The sequence below is a fragment of the Lagopus leucura genome, unplaced genomic scaffold (genome assembly GCF_019238085.1).
Source record: "Lagopus leucura isolate 7727_CA_CO unplaced genomic scaffold, USGS_WTPT01 Super-Scaffold_100036, whole genome shotgun sequence".
Classification (NCBI taxonomy): Eukaryota; Metazoa; Chordata; class Aves; order Galliformes; family Phasianidae; genus Lagopus; species Lagopus leucura.
In genome coordinates, this window is record NW_024962285.1 from 4,401,338 (window position 1) to 4,423,709 (window position 22,372).

The 22,372-nt window shown below is 47.0% G+C and overlaps 2 protein-coding genes and 1 non-coding gene across 5 annotated transcripts in view; 2 read left to right on the forward strand and 1 right to left on the reverse strand.

The window, feature by feature from the left end:
• The first annotated feature begins 85 nt into the window (after window positions 1-85).
• On the forward strand, window positions 86-8,360 carry APTX (aprataxin). 2 transcript variants are annotated; one of them, XM_042882941.1, is made up of 7 exons: window positions 87-385; window positions 1,142-1,188; window positions 3,060-3,389; window positions 4,803-4,862; window positions 6,976-7,202; window positions 7,621-7,724; window positions 8,018-8,360. In XM_042882941.1, exons 1-7 carry the CDS (start codon window positions 256-258, stop codon window positions 8,170-8,172), a joined length of 1,053 nt encoding a protein of 350 aa, XP_042738875.1. In that variant the 5' UTR covers window positions 87-255; the 3' UTR covers window positions 8,173-8,360. The 2 variants fall into 2 exon arrangements, with proteins under 2 accessions (XP_042738876.1, XP_042738875.1); XM_042882942.1 differs by lacking the exon at window positions 3,060-3,389 and having other exon boundaries at window positions 86-385.
• On the forward strand, window positions 7,327-7,421 carry TRNAI-UAU. Its single transcript has 2 exons — window positions 7,327-7,364; window positions 7,386-7,421. It is a non-coding gene; the product is annotated as a tRNA-Ile (tRNA).
• Window positions 8,361-11,542: 3,182 nt separating the features above from the next.
• Window positions 11,543-22,372, reverse strand: part of ELP1 (elongator acetyltransferase complex subunit 1) — a 32,923-nt gene continuing 22,093 nt past the window's right edge. For both annotated transcript variants that reach the window (XM_042882852.1, XM_042882853.1), the window contains 13 exons: window positions 21,879-22,027; window positions 20,845-20,968; window positions 20,311-20,408; window positions 18,976-19,177; window positions 17,701-17,762; window positions 17,199-17,261; window positions 16,999-17,059; window positions 16,292-16,405; window positions 15,503-15,614; window positions 14,119-14,246; window positions 13,567-13,721; window positions 12,573-12,651; window positions 11,543-11,701 (listed from right to left, as the gene is read on the reverse strand). In XM_042882852.1, coding sequence (XP_042738786.1) covers window positions 11,634-11,701; window positions 12,573-12,651; window positions 13,567-13,721; window positions 14,119-14,246; window positions 15,503-15,614; window positions 16,292-16,405; window positions 16,999-17,059; window positions 17,199-17,261; window positions 17,701-17,762; window positions 18,976-19,177; window positions 20,311-20,408; window positions 20,845-20,968; window positions 21,879-22,027 — 1,415 coding nt within the window. In that variant the 3' untranslated portion in view covers window positions 11,543-11,633. The remainder of the gene's footprint in view (window positions 11,702-12,572; window positions 12,652-13,566; window positions 13,722-14,118; window positions 14,247-15,502; window positions 15,615-16,291; window positions 16,406-16,998; window positions 17,060-17,198; window positions 17,262-17,700; window positions 17,763-18,975; window positions 19,178-20,310; window positions 20,409-20,844; window positions 20,969-21,878; window positions 22,028-22,372) is intronic.

The window sequence follows — 22,372 nt, forward strand, 5'->3', positions numbered from 1 at the left end:
GCTCAACTGCGCTTGCGCGGGGCCGAGGAGCTCGGGACGGGAGCGCGCGTGCCTCCGCCTCACGTGAGGCAGTTCCGCCGAGCTGATTGGTGCGACGTTAGGCTGGTGGCGAGTTGGGGCTCGCGCGCCTTAATCTCCGCGTTGCCATGGGGATGGAGCCTGCCCTGCGCGGGGAGCGGCGCGTCCCGTCCGTCTGTCCGTCCCGTCCCGTCGCGTCCCGGTAACGCGCTGTCTGTTTGTCCCCGCAGCGCGGCGATGCGTGCCTGCTGGCTGGTGGGGACAGAGGAGCACGGGCTGCGCGTGCCGCTGCCGCACATGGCCGCCGTGCTGCTGGGCCGCGGGCCGCGAACCCGTATCGCCGACAGGAGGTGCTCGCGACAGCAAGGTAAGGCCGCGCCGCACGGCTGTGCGGGTAGGGGAAGGGTTCCGTCAATAAGGCTCCACTACTCTGCCCATGTGAGGCCCTGTCTGCAGCACTGCGTCCAGGTCTGGAGCCCCCAATATCAGAAATATCAGGGAGCTGTTGGAGAGGGTTCAGAGGAGCCACAAAGATGATCAGGGGCTGCAGCACCTCCCCTACAAAGACAGGCTGAGGGAGCTGGGCTTGTTCAGCCTGGAGAAAAGAAGGCTGCGGGGTGACCTCATGGCAGCCTGCAGTACCTAAAGGGAGCCTACAAACAGGAGGGGAGTCAGCTCTTGGAAAGGGGAGATTACAGCAGGACAAGGGGAAATGGTTTGAATTTGAGGGAGGGCAGATGGAGGTTGGATATCAGGGGGAAGTTGTGTGCTGTGAGAGTGGTGAGGTGCTGGAACAGCTGCCCAGAGAGGCTGTGATGCCGCGTCCAACCCTGGAGGTGTTGGAGGCCAGGTTGGATGGGGCCCTGGGCAGCCTGGGCTGCTGTGAAATGGGGAGGTTGGTGGCCCTGCCTGTGGCGGGGGGTTGGGGCTTCGTGATCCTTGAGGTCCTTCCAGCCCTGGCCATTCTGTGATTCTGTGCAAGCAGAGCTCTTCTTTTGGTACATTCACAGAGCAAAGGGCAGCAGGAGCTGGAGGTGCATGAGTGTTTCCACAAGGACTGGGCAGGCAGATATCCATCCTTTCTCTTCACGGTCTTTCATAACTGTTTGTTCTCTCTTTTCAGTTCTGTTGAAAGCAGACTGTAACAAGGGGTATGTCACAGTTAAGCAGGTATGTTTTTAAGCAGCTTTTCAGTGTTTCTGGTATTTATTGGCATATTGCACTTGGAACTCCACAAATAGTGGAAATGTCAGCTCTCATCCCAGATTATGGAGGTCCTGGAGCTGCCAAACAGTCCTCAGAAGGGATCTGTTTTCCATTTGTGTATCTCAGCGCAGGAATGCACGGCCTCCATCTGTCCTGCTGTCCCGCAGCATCAGTGAGCAGCACTGTAGATCCTCATCATGCACTTCTTCCAGGCTCTGAGATCTGGAGGCCTTCAGGTTCTTCCCCTAAACTGACTGACCTTCCTTCTGGTCGTTAGTGTTCCGTTCCTAAAGTCAACACAGCCCTTCATTTGAAGTCACAGTGGTTCTGTATTGAAGGAACTGGGCTGACATAGAGGGATTTTGCCTTGATGACTAACTGAGCCAAAGGCCTTGTCACTTCTGGGAGGGGTGGGATGTGAGGCAGCATAGAAGGTGTTCACATGTTATTAACAGGATGGATTGGGTCTGCTCTTACTGACAACGAGCAGTATGCCTGAGATAATGTGAAGGGAAAACGTTCTTGCCTCTGGTGTGGGTGCACATGGACATCCTCACAGCACCAGCATCCACATGGGTAACACAGCAGTTTGTTCTGTATTGTTTTCTGATCTTCCATCAAAATGTCTGCCAGCCCTCAGTGAATGCTGGGCCCCCTCTGTTCTCTGGTGAATCCTGCAGAAATCTCACCGTTTCACCAAAGTCAGTCTCCACCACCTTTTGAATGCAGTGTTACTGCTGTTTCAGAGCCTCGAGTACTTTCTGGCAGCGGGTATTTGCCTGCACTGCCAGCTCTTGAGTTGCTTCCCAATATGGTGTTCCAACAATCAGTGGTTAAACAGCACGTTGGGCAGTGAAATGTGCCTTGTTTGGGTGAAACTGTGGCGCTGTAGGACGAGGAGGTTGTGGCTGGGGTCAGGCGGGTGCTCCATCAGATTGAAGGTGAGGTGATGAGAGACGTGGTGCTGTTCTGTGAAGAGCAGGTATCTGACAGACAGGGTTAAAGAAACGCAACAGAGTTTATCAGTGGGAAGCAATAACTGGCTTCTAAAACTTATTTTATATATAAACACGAGCCAGAAGCATTTAGCTGAAGGCAAGGACTGCTTTCCTAGGATGGTCCACATCATCAGACAAAATCTGTTTGATTGGCCCATGCAGGTTGCCCCTGCCACGTTGTGTTATCAGGTATTGCTTTTTCATTACCAGCTAAACATCAGTAGCTTTTAAGTCTTTAAAACACTGTTTTGCGTGGAAAATCCATTTTGAGTTGCATAGGTCCATAAAATGGTGAAATGAGAGGTGAAAGCGCAGCAGGGGTCTGGGAGCTCAAGTAAACTTATTTTCTAGTTTCTGTTTTCATTGCACAGGAGGGAGCGTGCTGCAAGTGTGCTGTGGTTAAACAGGAACCAGCTGCTGTGATCCCAAACACACATCTCTTAAAATGAGCTGCAAGTGCAGACTTATGTATTTGAATGCTGCTGTGTTGGTGGGACAGCATTCAGTAGTGCTGGATAGAAAGCAACTGTGATAAAAAAGAGAATAAATAGGCAATAATTTGAAATCAGGAAGCTTTCTGGGGATTGCTGGATTTAAATAATTTGTTAAAACTGCTGTTTTTTTTTCCAGAAGTGATAGTTGGTAAACCTGTGGTTTGTGTCTTAAGGGCTGGTCATTGCCAGGTGCTGCCAATCTTCCCAGAATGGGACAGGGGCAGAGTGAAAGCCAAGCACGTTAGCTTTACAGCATGGTGATGGTGGGGGGCAGCTGACCAGTAGCTGCCAGTGATTTCAGTTACAACATCAACTTTTAAAGTTATTTTTCTCTCTACCAAAGATAGGAGTCAACCCAACTAGTGTCGACTTAGTGGATATTGGCAAGGATGAAGAGGTGAAAATGAGGCCAGGCCAAGTTCTGCATCTTGTGAATAAACTTTACCCCTTCGTGGTGCAATTTGGTGAAGAATCAGAGGGAACTGTTACAGAAGCAGAAGAGAAAACACAACCTGAAAAGAGGCCATGTGAAGACTCCTATGAGAACGACGAAATAGAAGATGTGCCCAGAAAGGCAAAGAAGATGGAGGTGGCGGATACACAAAGCAGTTCTGCAGGCCTCGGGCCAAGCAAGAGCAGTGTATGTGCACACGAAGGGACAATGAGCAGAAAGGCAAGTGTCTTGCTAGCAGTACTTCTGCTCTTTCTCCCGGCGTTGTCTCCTCCATGAGAGGGCTTTCATCTCTCCTGCTGTAGGTGCTACCTGTGGGGAACTTCTGTGCTGAACCTGGTCCTAGGAGTGCGCAGAGCACGCGTTGTCACACACAAAGGTCTGCTCCTGATGTGCATGGCTCCTGAGAGCACAGCCTGGATCCCATGTCAGCCTGAGCTGCAGAGTGCTGAAGTAACGAGCTGGCCTCGGCAAATGAAGCCTCAATCTCTGGTTCCTGTCGCAGTTTCTTGTAGAAGAGCAGAGCTCCGCTGAGCACCGCTTAGCTGGAGTTGCACGGTGTGCAGGCTCTTGAGATGAGATCTGCTCTTAGAAGTAGAGCAGCAGTTATCTAAATAGCTTATGCACAGAAAATGGAACATCTTGACCTTTTTTCTTTTCTTTTTCTTTTCCTTTTTTTTTTTTTCCCCTGCTGTTTGGGTCATTTACTAAGGTAGAACCATATTTATGTTCACGTTGCCAGCCACAGTCTTTTGAAAGGCAGCTTTTAGCCCTGCTGACATGGGCAAAATGTATAAGACTTTTTAGACTTTTTAGTAGGAACGCAGGACCAAATCTCAGATTCTGGTGGGCTGCCCACTTCCAGCACTGCTGACCTCATGCTGATTATATTGGATCAGATTCAGGGTGCTGTGATCAGAGAAAGGTGGCTATTCAGCATTTCCCTGTCAGTACTGGAATAACATTTGAATGTCTTGCTTTGTAAGAGTGTCACGAAGACCATCGTTGGCAATGCCTGTGAAGTGCTGTGAACAGATGAAATACTGTGCATTTCTAAAATGTGCACTCTGGGAGTTGGTAACAAAGTTAAGAAGTAATCTGCTAATTCTGACTTGATTCTCTGGTACTTTTCTTTACGAGCCACTCTATCTTGCACAGTATGGAGGAAGAAACGCTCCCAGAGTAGGGCCAGGCACCACGACAGTGCTTCTTTGTTCTGTGCAGAGCAACGTGTGATGAGACAGTAAATGGTGACCCTTGCACCTCCTCTGGCCCTTGTGATGCATGAAGCAGCAGATCTTGTAGTAAGATGGTCTGTCATCATTGGTAATCAAGGTCTGTGCTGTAACGTATGCATGCGACTTAATAAACCCAAGCAGATCCAGAGCTCTCTGTTGTTAAATTTGCAGCTTAAAATGTCCCAGGTTAGAGTGTACAAGAGTAGCTTTGTGGGTCAATTGGATGGAGGGTTGTGTTGGTTTTCATAGAGGGGAAACGATTCACCTGTCATTCACGTGGTATCACTCTAGTTATAATGGAAGTTTGTGACAAAATGTTTTAAAATGCATAATTAGATTCTTAATTCTCTTACAGAATTTTGTTTTTTTTTTTTTTTTTCTTCTTTCCATGTTTTAGGAACATTTGGGACACTGGAGTCAAGGTCTGAAGAGTGCCATGCAAGATCCCAAAGTGCAGGTGAGCACAGTACACACGTACTTCACAGTACTTCTTGTCTGGGACAATGAGCATTCTTCTTTCCTTCAGCAGTTTACACTAACAATGTGATAACTGGGGGATTACTGCACAAGAGCTGCATCTGATAGAATTTGGGAGTCTCTACTGTGCTGATTTTGTGCAGTGTCAGAGCTTCCTTACCTTGGAGCTCCTGACCCTGTCAGATTTGTCCAGTGTTTTAAAAAGGTTGCAGGGAGAGCAGCTACACAACAGGGCCACTTCAGCATGGAAACCAATTAGAACAAGGCTGTGGTTTGAAGCTGAGATTCCTGTTTTCTGGCAGTCAGCACCGTTGTATTTCCAAGTGTGGTGCAGCTTCATCGTTTGCAGTGAGCTTCAACTGGGCGACACCTGGGCAGCAGCTGACAGGATGTGACCTCTGGCTCTTTACCCCATTTCATCGTGACTGCAGGAGTTTCCTAGGTGCCTCCTTCTAGCCTTCTATAGAAGGCTCTCTTTTCTTTGCTTTCCTCTGTCTGTATCATGCTTTTCTTTGAGTTTTGGGGCCAGTCTGACCATTGTGTGTTTTAGCTGAGACGGTTTCCAAAGGTGAGGGCTCTGCAGGCACAGTGGGCTCCCCCAAGAGATTGTCATCTGTGGGCTGAGAATAATTTCATTCACTCATCACCCATCAGAATGTCCCAAATTCTTATTTTGTTTTTTTTTTCTTCTTCATTTTTTTTTTAATAATTCAGGTGTCTGTCAGCAGTTTCAAATGAGTCTATCAGGAATGATAAAGCTGTCAAAGTACTTCCTTACGTTTTAAAGCTCAACCTTCACTCTTTCAGTAGAGGTTCCTGTAGCACTTAAGAAGACAGTGTTTTCTTGACCCAGAAGATATGCTGTTCTTAAAGCTGTTACTTGAATGTTGGAACACAGTAGCTGTGGCTTACTGTTAGCTTTGTTATTTGTGGTTCAGGATGAAATATATAAACAACAGCCCTCCCACCTTTGCTTCTTAGGCATACCTTAAAGAATTGACAAAACGCTTTTTCTGGAAGCACCTCCTCACAATTGTCTCGGTTCTGTTTGCACATGCAGAGACCAAAGTGCATCAAAATATGATATGGACTTGCTGCTGAAGGTCAGCGTAATGATCTGTGTACTGATACAGATTTAACCTTCCTTCCTGTAGAGCAAAACTGATCAGCTCTGCGTATACACATGCAAAAAGAATTAGCAAGGATGGCAAAGACATTGTTCACCTCTTACTGCTGCTGTCAGAGCAGAGGGCACTTCAGAAGCTGACACCTCTTTATTGCCACAGGCAGGCGTGCTGCCCTGCCCTCTGCATGCCTTGGTACTGTTTCTCTTGATTAACTGTATCACCTGGGTGATACACACAGGGCGGAAAAAAAGAGGAAAAGAAGGTCAAGGGGAAGGAGGGCTACAGAGACAGAGGCCTCTTCTTTATGTGAATGATGTTTAAAAGTAGCATCTTGAGTAGCATGTGCTTAATTAGCCTTGATCCTTGGCTTTGAAATGCTGGAGGAGGAGTGCAGTGCTGAGTGTTGTGCTGCACCTCGGAGGCTTTGTTCCACCACAGGGAGTCCAGCCGAGGTGCTCTGCATTGAGAGCAGTGCCATCACTGCCACTGCAGTGCCCACGAAGCTTAGGTGCGGCCCGGTGGGGGAAGGGTCCTCGACCACACAGGTCATGAGTCTAGGTTATTTTCTGGAGAGTTCATGTTGTCTTGTGGCGATGGTGAACGTATTTCTTGCTGAACAGGAATAGAAGGCTTTTGCCTTAAAGAAAAACTCTAGAACACCTCCTTTAGCTGCTGGATGCTTGGTGTGGCAGAGGAGCACACACTGGACACAGACTGGACTGCACAGTTCCAGCCAAGGGTAGGAAGGGAAACTCCTGCTGCTCACTATTTCTCCTGTGTGGAGACTTTTCCTAGCTCTTCTACCTGGCAGTCATGGTCCCACTAGTAACACAGACTTGTGCTCGAGGACTTTTGCAGCCGTGATGGGGTGTGCAGATGGATGGCACCTCAGAGCTCGGAACATGCAGTGCGTATCGGGGCAGGACATTGAAGTTCAGTAAAGAATCAAGTGTCTTGTTTTACTAGGTTTATAAGGATGAGAAGGCTGTAGTCATCAAGGATAAATATCCCAAAGCACGTTACCACTGGCTTATTTTACCGTGGGACTCCATCTCAAGCCTCAAATCAGTCACCAGAGAGCACCTTGGACTCCTGGAACACATGCATGCAGTCGGGCAGAAAATGATTCAGCGGTGTCCCGCCGAAGAGAGCCCGCAGTTCCGGCTGGGTTACCACGCCGTTCCCAGCATGAGGTAGGTGGGCCCTGGGGGAGCCGCGGGGCGCGCAGCCCGCCTTCCGGGCGCCCGCAGCTTCAGCGCCAGCCCTGCAGGCGCTCGGGTTTGGCTCTGGGTCCCGCAGGTGCTGCTGCGCCGGCTGGCTCCAGTGGCGCAATCGGTTAGCGCGCGGTACTTATACAGCAGTACTGAAGCCGAGCAATGCCGAGGTTGTGAGTTCGAGCCTCACCTGGAGCACAGCGCTTTTGCCCTCGCGCACAGCAAGAGGGCTGTGGGGCTGCGCGGCCGCTGAGGGGCGTGGGGCGCCTTCCACCCCGGCCCTGTGAGCCGCGGGGCTGGCAGTCTGCCTCTTTCCGGTCGTGTTTGCAACCGATACCACTGCTAGAGAACTTCGTGTTTTAACTTCTTTTGTGTCTTATCTGCTGGTCTGTTGTAGTCAGCTGCATTTGCACGTAATCAGCCAAGATTTTGATTCTCCTGCTCTGAAAACCAAAAAGCATTGGAACTCCTTTACCACAGAATACTTCCTGAACTCTGAAGGTAATTATTAGAAAAGGTGTTTCATAACATAATTGTGTTTGTGGGTTCTGACTTTTGAGCTTTTTTCCCTAGAAAAGGCGTGAGCCAAAAATTCTAGTGAAATAAGTGAAAGGTTTTATGTGAGTTCAGATATTGAGGAGCAGCGCTCAGTAGAAGTCAGCCACATTGTGTGGTTGGTTGAAATAGAAACGCAGTAATGACGTGCAGTGTGTGCTGAGCAGCGTGTGGGTTTGGTAGTGCCACACATCTCAGTGCTTCACCATCCCAGTAGCGCCTGTCTGATTTCATTTCAGATGTGATAGAGATGGTACGAAGCAAGGGAAAAGTAACGGTGAATGACCAGGCCTCTGAACTTCTCAAATTGCCTCTCAGATGCCATCTCTGCAAACAACAGCTGTCCACTATCCCGCAGCTAAAGGAACATCTCAAGAAACATCGGACAAAATGACGACCAGAAAATCATCTGGCATCCCATGTGCTCACGTTTCAGGTTAACACAAAGACCTCAGGGTGTGAGGGGACACATAGGACTTTTGTTAGTTGGGATATGGGAAAACACGATGTATTCACAGCAGCACATTAACACTGTCAGAGCTTAGACAAACAGAATAAAATAAAACGACTTCTGAAATCAAAGGTGTTTGCAGCTCTGTTGTGACACTGCCCCACTGTTCTGTGTGTGAATGGAAGTCTGGAAGAAGTGCTTTGTTTGGATGGACGGATTCATTTCAGTTCAGAACTGCGGAGGTTCTGCACCCAGGTTTCAGCAGAGGGGAAGAAGCAATGATTATTTTGAGCCCAGTAAAGAACTGGCAGCACGCTGCAGTGCTGCGGTGGGTTTTGGTGAGTCTTTGTGCTTTGATTGTTGTCAAGATGTGAACTCCCAGACAGGCAGTGGATCACGAGTAATGGAAATCTGTTACTGGGCCCAGAACCAATCAGCAGGGTTGAAATTCATTCTGTGCACAGCTTTGATCTGTTAAGATACCCTCTGGGTGAAATGGCTTTCAACAAAAGCCCAGAGCCCCTCTTTATACAAGGAGAAAGCTTTTTTGCAGATGTAGATAATGCATTTCTCAGGGAGCGTGTCCCTTGCTGTTGTGTCTGTGTGCGGTGCTGTTGCTGCATGCACCCAAGGGCCCAGCTGTGAGCCCTTTGCTGCTGGAAGAGAACAGAGACCTTCCTGTGGCGACATGGAGGGTGCAAGGGAGTAAGAGTGAGGGTTTGGCTGTGTGCGGATTGCAAACAATGCTCATGCTTTCCTTAGTTCTTGACAACACTTGGAAGTAGCACATCTTCACTTAGAAAGCATGACTGCTTAAAACCCACGAGGAGAAAAAAACACGACCCAAAAAAAAGTCAGTATGGGGATCATTTTTGACACAGAGGAGGGAAGAGGTTGGTTCCAGAGGTGGAAGAGTGCTCATGCATAGCAGTAGGAATTCAAGAGCGTAGCCTTCTGCTCTTTGCTACAGCTGCAATACAGGCTGTGTGTTGTGGCTGTGCCATGTTTGTGGCAGCCCGCCTTTTTTGTCTGTAAAGGAGATTGGTGACAGAATTCTTAGTAATCATAAGGCTTCCACAGAAGCACATTTAGTCAGATATCTGGACATTTCTTTAATTATCTGTATTTTTCCTGTAATTATTTCGACTGCATCTGTTTGGAAGAGCCTCTGCAGAGAAAATTCAGTGTATCTGTAAAGCTAGGCCACAGCGTATTTCAAAGTGAGATGCACTGCAAAGAAAGCAGAAGAAACTTCAATGGAGAAGTGCAGGGGAGGGGAAAGTCCTGGCTGCTGCTGAAGCAGAAGCTGAAGTTCAGTCACAGTCAAGGCACTGGCTCCAGCTGTTCCCCTTTGTCTGAGCTCGCTCAGGACAGGTGAGGTAGAAAAACAAGAAGGGAGCTCAGAGATGAGTTAATGTGTCACTGATCTACCAAGCACTCTTCCTCCAGGATGTCAGATTTGAACTGATTTTATCCTGAATGGGAGAACACCTCTAAAACCAGAGGGCCTTCAGCTTTGACCACCAGCATGACACACAAAAAAATAAAAATAAAAAGCAATACACACTTTGAAGGACCCGAAGTGTACATCAGATCCTCATCATGCCAGTTTTACCTTTTCCTGAGTTCCTTACTAAGGAATATTCTGAACAGTACAGCAGGCTGAGCAAGACCTAAGCAGTTCCTAGCACCAGGTGTAAGAGGGTCAGGAATAAGCAGTGGCAGTGCTGCAATTGAATTGCAGGGCTGGAACTGGAGAGCACTGCATCATCCTCACCGCCTCTTTTTCCAAATAGGAAAAATTCAGTTCCAACCACGTGCTGGAGGTAGGGTTGCAGCACAGGTTGCAGCCCTCAGCAGCTCAGGCTGCCCAGGGCCCACCCAGCCTTGAGCACTTCCAGAGATGGGGGTCCACAGCTTCTCTGGGTAGCTGTGCCAGTGCCTCGCAGTCCCCTGAATGAGCATTTCCTTCTGATACCCAATGTTCTTTTCCCTTCACAGTGCTCTTCTCCCTTTCAGTTTGAAACCCTTCCCCTTGTCCCACCACCATCGGACCACGATACAAGTTGGTGTTCCTCCTGTTTGCAAGAGCCCTCCAAGTACTGAAAGGCTGCACTGAGATTGTTTCCACGTCTCATTTGGGACCAGATTTGTCTAACAAATTGGAAAACCCAAATCCATCAAAAAACCTGCCGTCCGCTGCAGCCTTTCATGTCATTTGCTATTTAAAGAGGCTCAGAGAGCCTCATCACAATACTTGAAAATAGGCTCGATAAAATAGCTTGAAAATGGACCTGGAGACAACGAAAGTAAGATTAACTCTAGTGCTTTATGCAACACTGACAAAGGACTGCTCCACCACCACTCCCCAACAATACCAGGCCAGCACAACACGTACAGTTCGAGCCTTTAGGGCCTCCTCAGCACAATGGGGTTCTCACACCGAGAAAATAACAACCTGCAGCTCGAGGTGTGCTAATGTCAAGTAGCAAGAATACAGCTCGCAGGTCAGTGACAGAAGCACCTTGCTGCTGCTGGCACTGTTTCAGCAGTCTCTCATCAAACTGAACGACTGCTAGGCCAAAACCAGGGGAAAGGAGGGCCAGGGAGGCTTCCTCCTGAAGCAGCATCTTGCCTGCTGAGCTTGTCCCCTTGCTCTGCTCCCAGGACTGCTGCTGTTACTTCTCCCGTCAGACCGCAGAACTTTTCAGTAAAAACTACCTGGGTGTGGATTGACACCAGTTTTCATCTGAAATGGTTCTGCAGCAACACGCAGGATCAGCACGGTACGGCTGCTGGCTGCCAGTGCCCTCAAGCAGATACTCAGGGCTGCATTGCCCGCTGTGCGCAGCGCTGACACCCAACCCCACTGTTACGCACATCCTCGTGCACCCGAACTCCCTGCTGCAAGATCAGTAGGGCACTGATGGCTGCTGATGCAACAAAATGATTCCAGTGAAAACCTCGTGTTACCAGCAACCAACTTCAGCAGAGAAAACTTATTTCTTCAGCAAAAGCAGTTTGCTATTAGAGAAGACTTACTGGTGAGGTAGCTGAATCAGGATGAACAGCTTAAAATATGGCCCACCTTCACCACCCACGGAGGAAGTGACAGCACAGAACAGAACCCATGGAGCAGTGGGGGATTTGCTTCATCCAGAAGGGAGGGAACAGCAGTGGCAAAAGTTGGATTTAGGCAGCAATGCTCAGAGCCACACAGCCTGTTACTGCCCTACCTCACAAACAAACTATGGGTCAAAGTTACATCGGTTGCAAGGATCATTCACTTGCACAGCCATAAGAGCAATAGGAATGCAAGGACAACAGTGTTTTAATAAAGGTGTAATGAAAGTATATTATGAAAAGTAACAGTTCACAGTCCATTGGGATTCCTTGACTTTTCATTACTGGAAAAGATGTAGCTTCCACTGTAGATTTTTATTGAGTTTTGGTGCAATGAGTAATTCTGAATCTGAAAGACAAAGATGACAAATGTCAGAACAGAGCAGTATGGTTTCCTCAGGACCTGTCATCTAGTCAACTTGCTTCCTTTTCCATCAAAGAACACCAAGAAGTCTCAGACAGCATCACCTTTCAGCAAACATCACGAGCCCATGCTGAAGAAGCCCACGCTGCCCAGCAGACCTGCATGGAGACATGGATCCCTTTGACAAATCAAGTCCCATCTCTGCCAAGTGGTATCATTTGGAATGAAGAGCAACGGCTTGTGACAGAAAGCAGGACTCGGTTCATTCAGCAGCAGCTGGGACATCTCTGCTGTGCTGCTGCACTCAACAGCCTGCTAGAGCTGTGGGCTGTGCCTAAAAGGAGCCAGCCCAGCCAAGCAGCAGCGCGTGGGTCACAGCCAGGGGTCTGCTAGATTCTCTCCTGGCAGTTCCAGTACTAGGTGGAAAGAGGGAAAACAAATGGCATCCCTCTCAGCTTTAAAACTGTATCAGCTACAAGGGCTTCAAAGAGGCAAAGTACCATGAAATCCTATAGACTCACCTGGTACAGAACCTGGCCTAGGTGCCAACATTAGGCAAAAAGATAAATTCATAAAGTACAAGCAGAATGATCTGACACAGCCCTATGAAAAGAGACTTCCAGTTTCCCCACAATATGCAGAGGCTAAGCACACAGAAAATCAGGAGCAGCACAACTCAGGAAGTAGTTTTAACACAGCGCACTATAGCAAAGAAAACCTTATTAAGAAGGCTGCTCACTGGCCAAAAGATGACACCATAACATGCAGCAATGAACTCCTACAGATGAAGAACACTGCAATGCTGCTGGCCACAATGGTGCTTCACAGCCACACCTAACCAGGAGCCTGAACCAACCTTGTACAGCAGGAGCAACCACCCTCTTCTGCTGATAGGCAGCCATGATGCTGTTTGCAGTTGAATTGGGTCCCAGGACCTGTGAAGAAGCAAAACCCAAGTTCAAAGGGGCACAAAGCAAGGCCCAGAGTACAGATGCCTACACAGAAAACTGTCAAGAGTGGAAGCAGGTGGCTGTGGGAGACCTCACAGTTTAAAACAATCACAGATATGGGATCAAAGCCCACTAATGTCTCAGAAAAACCAAAGGAGAGGCAGAAATACAGAACTGCTGTGAGACAACTTCTCAAGGTGCAGGATCTCCATCTCAGTACTTCTTTACTGTGCTTTAAGTGTCATGAATTGGCAGAATTACTTTCATTGCATGTACCAGCAACATTTACAGTTCACTGGGGAGCCTCAGCATTTTATCACATTCAGTGGTTTTAATCTGCCCGTCAGTGGGCAGATTAATCTCAGTTACAGAGAAGATACTGGGGAATAATTTGTGTTCACCTGGAATGCTCAAAAACTATTTTGGATATTTTACTTTGTAAGGAAACTAGGACTATGCTCATGATTTTCTACTTATGTGTGAAGCTGAAGCCCACAAGTGTGGCACAACCCATCTGCATGCAGTACTCTCCTCATGATACACTGGTTCAGACTACAATGACCCATCTGTTTGCTGTTCATCTCATGACACGAAGAGTGGACAACCACTACTCCATTACATAAAATTTTGTGCTAAAATTCAGCCGCTTGGGCTAGAAAAAAAAACAGTATTCCTCTGTTCCACAGGAAGCTGTATCCGTCATATGTTTTATGCTGCATATTGATTTGGAAGGTACAGTACTCCAATGCACTGCACAGAACATTTGCCTAAACTCTGTAGGAAAGGGCAGACTTAGGAAGCAGGGGAAATATTCTGTACTCTTTACTGGAGAACACAGAACACCACCAATTACTTGATATTGTACAGCAGACATTACAGGTAATGACAACAAGAACAGACCGGGTTGAGAGAACTCTGCTGCAAGGCAGGAGTCCAGATTTCTGGGATTGAGGTCTCCATCAACTGCAGAACCTCTTCCAGGAATTGCTGCAGCCCCTCAGCCTGCTCATCAAAACCAAACAGCACAAGCTGCTTCAGAAGGATGTGTACGTCTCCTGCAGAAGGAACAGAAACAAGCAACGGCACTTCACACAGGTGTGCTAAATGAACAGCAGCACTGTTGTGGTATCAAGGCATAGGAAAGAGCTGCAAATCACAACTGGCTCTCTGCTCCTACCCACATACTACAGTGCCTCCGTACAAATGTGAGCCAATCCTGTCCCGGCACTGATAAGTCCTCATTTCTCTGCTCCCAGACTTCCAAACAAGGAGAGCTCACATTGTTAGGTGCACCTCCCAGCAGAGGCCAATAAACCAAATCAAAGTCCACCCCAGACAGCTTACGTACCGTAAGCTCCTCTCCCCAGCAGAGCCATTACAAACGAGAGGAGCGCACTGCCCAGTCGGCTGTGCTCTGAAGTCAGAGAGCAGACCAAAATCACCATGCCATACCCTTCACAGAGTCGACGGCACGGACGTTTTCCCCCAGGATTTCCAGCAGGGCCATGTCTTCAAAAGGACTGCCCTCTTTCAAGCTGTATCTCTTGCGCTCAGCCTTGCGGCGGTTCTTCGAGGATCGCCTAGGAAAGGAGGATGCTTGATTTTACTGTGCGCAGCACAGGGTCAGTCTGAAGGAAAGTCAACTCCTAAACTCATCAGTTTAAGAAGGGGCTGCCTGTAGGCTCATAGATCTGTGTCGGGCTTTTCAAAAATACTCCACCTACTTACTTGCTGGTCTGAAACATGACTCAGTAGCTGGGCTGAGAAGCTGTACAGTCTTGTCTCCTCTGTGTTCCAGCAAAGTCCAAGCATTGGTCCAAGTACAGCGTAAGCTGAACTGTGTGTCAGTAGTCACTAGCAGCTGAACTTCTCTTCACCAACAATTTGGAGTCAGAGTCTGCACTCACCTTTGCACACTTTCATTTCTGCTATCTCCTCTACCTGTGTGCTAATACAGTTCATCTCCTGATCCGTTATTACAGGAAAGAAACTTCTTATCACAAGTCAGTAACTTAATGCCCCAATACGTCATCTCACTCTGATACAGATAAGCTGAAATTAAGGTTGTATTTTCTGCGTGTTTAATCTGAGCCACAGCCAGTGTCCCCAGAAAGCCCACTTTTTCCATAACTGCACCTTTTCCACATTTCAGACAGATAATTCAGAAGTCATTATCACAGCTGCCTGATCCTGCAGCTTACCATAAAAGTGCTCAAAAGCAACAAAGAAACCCACTGTGGAAATAGAATAGTTATGAAATTGACTAACAACCCCCAATTAGGGTGGTGAGGTGCTGGCACAGGCTGACCAGAGCAGCTGTGGATGCCCCATCCCAGGAGGTGTTCAAGGCCAGACAGCCTGGGCAGCCTGAACTGGTGGGAGGAAACTCTGCCCATGGCAAGATGGTGGGCTTTCAGGTTACTTCTAATCCAAACCACTCCATAATTCTGTTAACTACTAAAAATGCAAAACTTAAGACAAAGATAATAAGCCCTTTGCACAAGCTGTTAATGTTTGAGCAGCCGCCCGTTTCCTGCGCCAAGCATCCCACATTCAGCTATCTGGCAGCACTCCCGCTGCCTACAGACAGCTCCTGCAGAATCTGTGCTCACAGCTCCTCTGCTGGCCATTCTGCTCCTGCTGCACTACCAGCTTCTGGCATTTTCTGCCCCGTCTCCCCTGGTAAGAGTTAAAATAACCAAGAAACGCCTGTAATTAAAGCAGCTTCAAGACACATTCAGCTGCTCGAGGAGCATGCCAAACACGAGTAAGCTGCCCTCCCAAACAAAGGCTGATGCCACACCAGCCACCATCTAATTTAAAGGCAGAAACCTACGCTGATATTCTTGAATTGCTGTGTGAGTATCTGCTGCTCATGTCGCTGTGTGTCACAACACTGCTGGTTTCAGACAGAAGGTCAAATTCTGGGCAATACGGCGCTTCACAATCTGCAAAACATAGTAACAACTGTCACAGTATGGGAAAAGCTCACAGTTATTCCAGACTTTCTCCTTGGGGAACCTACGTACTTTCTGGAAAAGCAGCCTTGCAGATTCATTCTACCTGCTGGCACACTGGAGCCTTAGGGCTCTGAAGACGACTCGGCCCACAAGAAGAAACAGAAATGGAGAGCACTGCTCTTCCACCCTGGCAGGGACTGTGATTATTAAACAGCACAATCAGAATGACAGCCTCAGAGAAACAGATCTGGACCAGAACAGAACATTCTGCTTTTAGAAAATATCTCCAAGCCTGTGTAAGCTAGCAGGTGAATGTGCATAGTAGATTCTTAGCACAAAGGATGCGCTGAGCACTATCTAACACAGGTAAGCTGCCATTACAGAGACAATGCTGTCTCATTTTGAAGAGCTTTCAGAAGCGTTTAGCTTTTTTATCCCAGGAAAGCTGTGACACAGGTAGTACTGAAAATAAAGGCACCTTTATGCAAGAACGAGGTCAAATGAACCACAGCGAGAGTGGTGGGCGAGACAAATGCCACTTCTACAGTCACCAGAGACACAGGAGCACAACTGCACAGGGGTATACAGGAACCACAAGAAACACCAAAGAAAAGACAATCACATTTACTTATGCAGGAGAAAGCCACATGCATTTCAATACCAACCCTGCAGGCTCTCACAGGCCTTCTCCTTCAGCTCTCGGACCACTTGCAGGCGACTCTTATGACGAAGAAATGCTGTTTTCTGAGAGTCCAGGAACATCAGCTGACTTTTCTGAGCTGCACAATATGGAAAAAAGCAGGTCCAAGATAAGAACACAAGGATTTGTACGCAGAAGAAATGTCTCTCTTGTCAGAAGAGCATTTTCACACAAGGAGCCTGGAGGAGCACAGTCCTTCAAGAACATTGGAGATCAGCAGCAAAGCTGGTAGAATAACTGGAGTGGGAAAAATTTGAAGCTTGTAGCACAGAAGTCACCAACTTAGATGCATCTGTGTATGGAATGAATTAACTTGCCAGACAAGCATCTCTGGAACAGAAGTCTGTTTCTGATACAGTAAGAGTGCTCTGTGGCCACATGTCTTCACATTAATTAGGCTCAAGCTAAACAAAATTCCTCAATTCATAGAACTCACTGCTGATAGTGTGAGAACAAAGAACGTCCAATAATGATTAATCATTCTTTTGGGACTGAAGAGAGAATAAAGATATAGAACAATTGTGTCAGTTAACTGGGCAGCATCAGGGTGGAATCAAAGCATCCTTCCACAGAGCTTCCAGTATTAGTGTGCTGTGGCTTTCTGCAGACCCAGTAAAAAATGTTTTTCAACAACAAAACACAAGCAAGTCTCAGATTCTTGCACATACTCACCTTCTATTATGGCAGGTTTGAAGTTGGTCTCCAAAATATCCAGTCTATCATACTTGTGAATCTGGATCAGGAAATGGAAAGGAGGTATTATTCAAAAACACAACCCAGATTCCATCCCTGTTCCTTCATGCTAAAAAAAGTATTTCTGCTTCTTACAATCCAAACAATATTTCTTGTTCTTGAGATACGAAATGCCTTACCAGTCTTAAAGCCTCCTCCCAGAAAGCCCCTTCTAAGAGTAGGATAACAGCCTCTTCATAGTCCTGTAAAGGAAGAGCAACCATGTGCTGCTGCTGCTGCTAGTAACACGCATTCAGGTAGCATCTGCTCAGAGGTACACCTCTTTTCAGCAGTTCTGGTCAGAACAGCACTGCTGCAACAGGTACTCTGAAGCCTGAAATTATCACATAAGGCTGAAATCAAAAATACAAGTCTCTTTCTAAGGAGAAGTCCCTCTGGAACTAAGCCTTCTCTATTCCAGCACTCATGCTTCAGATCTCTGAACCAAAAGCTTTTCATACCAAAGCACAACAGAAAACCTGGCAACAGAGCCAGGTTTCCCACCCGTCCCCTGCTCACTGTACCACCTGGATCTGCTCTGGGGCCTGTGGCATGGATTGTTCCATAACCAGCATACACTGAGCCAAACGTGGCACAGGAGAACTGAGGAAGAGGGGTACAGATGAGAGGTAACTACATTACCTCAGTGTACTGCTCCAGGAGCATGGCAGCCTCTGCATGCTTTCTCTGCTCAGCCAGTTTTCCTACAAGAAAAGGTGGTGGAGTTCAGTTTTTCAGGAGCAGCTGAATTTTCTACTAATATGAAATAATGAAGGCAAAGAACATTACATTCACTGCTGCGCTTTCAGTCTGCTTACATGCCTACTTAATTTGCCTGATAAAACAAGGGCTGCATGATGCCTCATTGTCAGCCTGTTGCTTGTAAAATTGCTGGTGCACTCGCTGCCACTTAAAGAACTTCTCCCCAACAGTGTGAGATGCAAACCTCCCTAAGAGGAGGGAAGCAGGATGTAAACAGGAAATCTCTCCTGAAAGCTGCAGCATATTGCATAGACTAGCTATGTGCTGGGAGAAGATTGCCTGCTGCTCCCTGAGGTACAGACAGGAAGCACCAAACCTGCGAGGTTCAGGTCTTCCAGGTCCCTAAAGGTCAGCACCAGCTTTGTTACTGACTTCTGTGCTACGGTGTAAGATGAAAAGTGATATGCAGAGCCAGAAAAAAAGAAGTAACTTGACCAAAGCAAGCTCATCCAAGACAGCTTTATCTGGAAGACCATTCCCAGGACACATATTGCCACTGTTTAGGGGATGTTTAATAAACTCTGCTTCTGAGTAAGCTACAGTCAGGATGATGCTCTACTGGTCTTGCTGAAATAGATGCCAGGTCCACAACACATCTCACGCACACAGGGTGATGTTTCCTAGTGAGCACAAACTCTTAGGCAAACTTTTTTTCTTTTTTTTCCCTGCAGTAGGAACACAGATTGCTTTTCAAATAACAGCTGGTCCTGGCTACCAGCAGGAGTCAAGGAGCAAACACGAAGATGCACAACTGAATCATCCAACAGCCTTCAAGCTCTGTGATCATGCAGTACTTGTGTCAATGATGTCCAAAGGCCTCAGTCATGTTCAACACTTTGTGGAATCTCCATTTACTGAGGCTAACCAAGGAAAAGGTTTGGTTTCAACAACTGGTTGCAATGAGAGTGCAAGAACCGGTCAGTCTGGGGCAACCAAGGCCACACCTAGCTTAGCAACTTCTGGGTGCCCAGCATTTTTTGATACCAGTGAGAAACAAAGGCAATGTGCAATCATGCAAACCCTTGGAAATCAAGGCCTTTAAGAAAAACACTGGTGAAAACTAAGGTTTTCACTGATTTTCAGCAAAAATCACAACGAAGCAGAAATAAGAACAATCAGTTTTGGTTTGCACGCTTCCATCTTCTCAAGGCCTACCTGCCATGGTCCGTGCCAGGCTGGAAAGCTTCTCCTTTGTGTAACCTAGCCGAGAGGCCATGCACAGGGCTTGCTGCCAGCTGCCACTGCTCACAAAGGCGTCCAGTGCTTTTTCAAAGATGCCAGCCCGAGCAAGTATCAGCGCAGCCTGTTCATAAAGCTGCTTCTCAATCAAATGCTCCCCAAACGCACTGCTGATGTCCTGTAAGACAGGGGCAAAAGAGAAGTGAGAAATGAGCTGTGGAGTGAGCAGCAGTCCTCCACTGTAAGAATTATGCGGCCATCACACCAAAGTTCTTTTCTGCTCTTCTCTGAGGAACCTCCAGGCACAATGTTCCAACATTTCAAACTTTGTATCAGCCCGAGGGTTGATGATCAGCATACGCAGAAATTCCACACACAGCTAAAGCAGCAGGCCCCAGAATGTTCTTAACTTTCCAAGCTGGCAATACAACAGGCTGCAGAAAATCAGCCCCTTCTTTCCTACTCAGATGAGCGAAGCTTGTGAAAAGATCTGTCCAAACTATACCACTCCAGGAGTGAAAGACAAGGGATAATGCAGGCCCTGCACAGGCTGCTCAGAATCAATAGATGGAGCTTCCCTAGTCTTCTCAAAGCTCACAGTCTCTGTTAATAAGAGGATGACGGATTTGAATGAAAGAATACAGAAGGAATAAAGAAAGCCTCCAACAGGCCAGAGCCACCGGAGCCATCCTCAACAGGAGAATCCTCTTCACACTCACCTTGTTGCAAATAGACAGTTTCTGCATCTCCCCTCTTACTTCAACTGCTTTTATAAAGACTTGTTTGTTCTATATTCACATAATCTAAATTAAACTAATTTAAATGCATTCATTTATTTTTACCGTAGCTTTGAGTGAGCTACAGTTCCTCAACTGCACTGAAATCAACAATGGACCCTATAGTCTATCTAGAAGAACTACAAGCTCTTAAGCACTCTCCAGAAATGTCTACACACAACAAAACGTCTCAGTACAACCTGCAGAGTCACAGAGAAATCCTGTATCACAAACACCAAGATCAGCATAGCACAGACAGCACAGCAAACATCAGACGCCCAGGTTCTCTCCTGGTCATGGAATCAAAGAAATAACAGTCATCCTCTTGATGCCCAGATCTCGCAGGCTCAGTGCTGAGGGTAATTCCCTATATTAAGTTGGAGAAAGCTCTCAGACAACACTGAAGCACCCTGCAGAACTTGAAGGCAAGCAGCTGTTGTCTCATTTCTGCCCTCGTTCAAGGTGCTGGAGATATATGTGAACACATCTGAGAGAATTACAGACCTGCACACTGCAGGGTCACCTGCTTACACACCTTGTACTCCTGGGTGCTGGAGGGATACAGCTTCAAGGCTTCACAATATAGACTCTGATCCTTCACCAAGTTCAGAAATTCAGAGAAGTGTTCAGGACCTGCAGAAATACTACAATTCTTACAGGGACAAAATAGAAAGCAATGCCTCTTAGAGCTCCCCAGCAGTTACTGCAGTAACGAGCAGCAAACCCAAGCCTAGGTATGAGAGCAACAAATGCACCTCTTCTACCACTGTAAACCCACGGGATTCACTTCCTTAAGGTCTGCTTCACTTCTGCCAACAGTATCAACAGAGGAAATGCCACCTACAGCCAGAACAAAACAAGACTTGTGCTTCATGACTAAAGGGCAGTAGACACTTCTCTCCCTGCCTTAAGCTACACTACAGAAACCACAGAGCATAAGTTAACCATGAATTACCGGGAGAGGAGATGACCTGGTGCAATCCTTCTTTCTTCCCCTGCAGGTACTACAAACTGAAAAACACTGCACTGCAGAACATCTCCTTAACACGCTGATGTGCAGAACACCTACCACACTTGCTGAGATGTCCCAGAGCTTTGGTGTATCTCTTCAAGTATTTGTCTATTGTGTATCGCTGATAATTGGTTTCCATTTTCCGGAGAGTATTTAAGAAGGGTAAGTACTCTTTTGGGTCCTGTGAAGAATAAAAGCTGTGATTCAGTTAGAGAAGATCCTTGAGCATCACCATCTTCACCAGTAGACAGTCCCATATTTGAAATTATGTGATCATACACCAGAAAAGGCTTTTTCTTTAAGTGTAAGCCACATTAAAGAACACGTCTTAGTAAATTACCAAGCTCACATGGACTACAGAAGTAACCAAAAATTATTGCCCAGGCTGCATGTGGCTGTGGGGAGCCTGGTCTGGTGGTTGGTGACCTTGCCCATAGCAGGGGGGTTGAAACTGGATGATCATTATGGTCCTTTTCAACCCAGGCCATTCTATGAATCCATGAAAATTCAAGTCTGTCTATACAATATGTATCACATCTAAAATCGTTTAGCTACTATCATGTATAAATTTACAGCTAAAATAGATTGGTATCTTCCATTCCATAAGTCATAAAAAGTACATTTCTGATAATACGAGCAGGATGTTTCAGTTGGTGGGTAACAGGCTCTGTAGGAACCTCGGAAAGCTCTGTAAAGACCCTCTGGAAAAGACTTCAGACTACACACACTGCAAGATGCACTCCATCATTGTAGCCACTGCTAACTAAGTAAAAATGAAATGGGCACAGAGTTGGGAACAAAATGCGTGCAGCCACAACACCTTAGATCACAATCCTTGGCAATGCTGCTCTGAAAGAGCCCTGTTTCACCTCCAGTATGACCAAGTTTCCTAAAATGCTTTCAACAGGTGATAATGGAGGCAAAGGTATGCCATGCTCCTAGCATCATCCCAAACACGTGCAGGACTTCTATGTGACTGAAATGCTGCTTTCCAGAGAGCTACAACTAGCAAAACGTGTGGTCTGATTCACAGGCTACAAGGAACCTTTGGGAATGTAGAAAAATGGTTAACTGGAACCATCAGCCAAGACCTTTTGAGACTTCTCTGCCACCATGATGACTAAATCAAAGTCATACGTGCCCAGGGAATAATCATACAATTCATTGACATCCACAAGGAAAAGCAGGTACTTCAGTGCTTCCTCTGCACTCACAGCTCCAACATTTGGAGAAATGTTCTCTGTAATAAGAGAATAAAGCATAAGATTTCATTATTATTAGTGGAGGCATGCCCTAAGGCAGGGAAGCAGTGTATAGCATGTACTTAACTGCATAGACCATCAAATTAATGGCTCATTCTGTCTTGCAGGAGAGCGTTACTTGGCTGTTTGCAGAGGCTTTCCCAGGCAACTTCAAGGACCCACCCAAGCACAGTAACTTTTGAAATGTGCAATAGTGACAAGTCACAATTAAGAGCAAAGAATGAAAAGTAAAATCTGCCAGATTAAGGTACCTAGGACCTAGAACAGGAAATGCCTACTTCATGTTGGGAGAAATGGAGTTCTGAACTGGAGAACAGCTACAG

Excerpts from the sequence above, each read along its gene's own strand:
- APTX (XM_042882941.1), top strand. The coding sequence starts at position 256 with ATGCGTGCCTGCTGGCTGGTGGGGACAGAGGAGCACGGGCTGCGCGTG. Across the intron at positions 386-1,141 it reads GAGGTGCTCGCGACAGCAAG|TTCTGTTGAAAGCAGACTGT; the intron begins GTAAGGCCGCGC and ends CTCTCTTTTCAG. Across the intron at positions 7,203-7,620 it reads CACGCCGTTCCCAGCATGAG|TCAGCTGCATTTGCACGTAA; the intron begins GTAGGTGGGCCC and ends GGTCTGTTGTAG.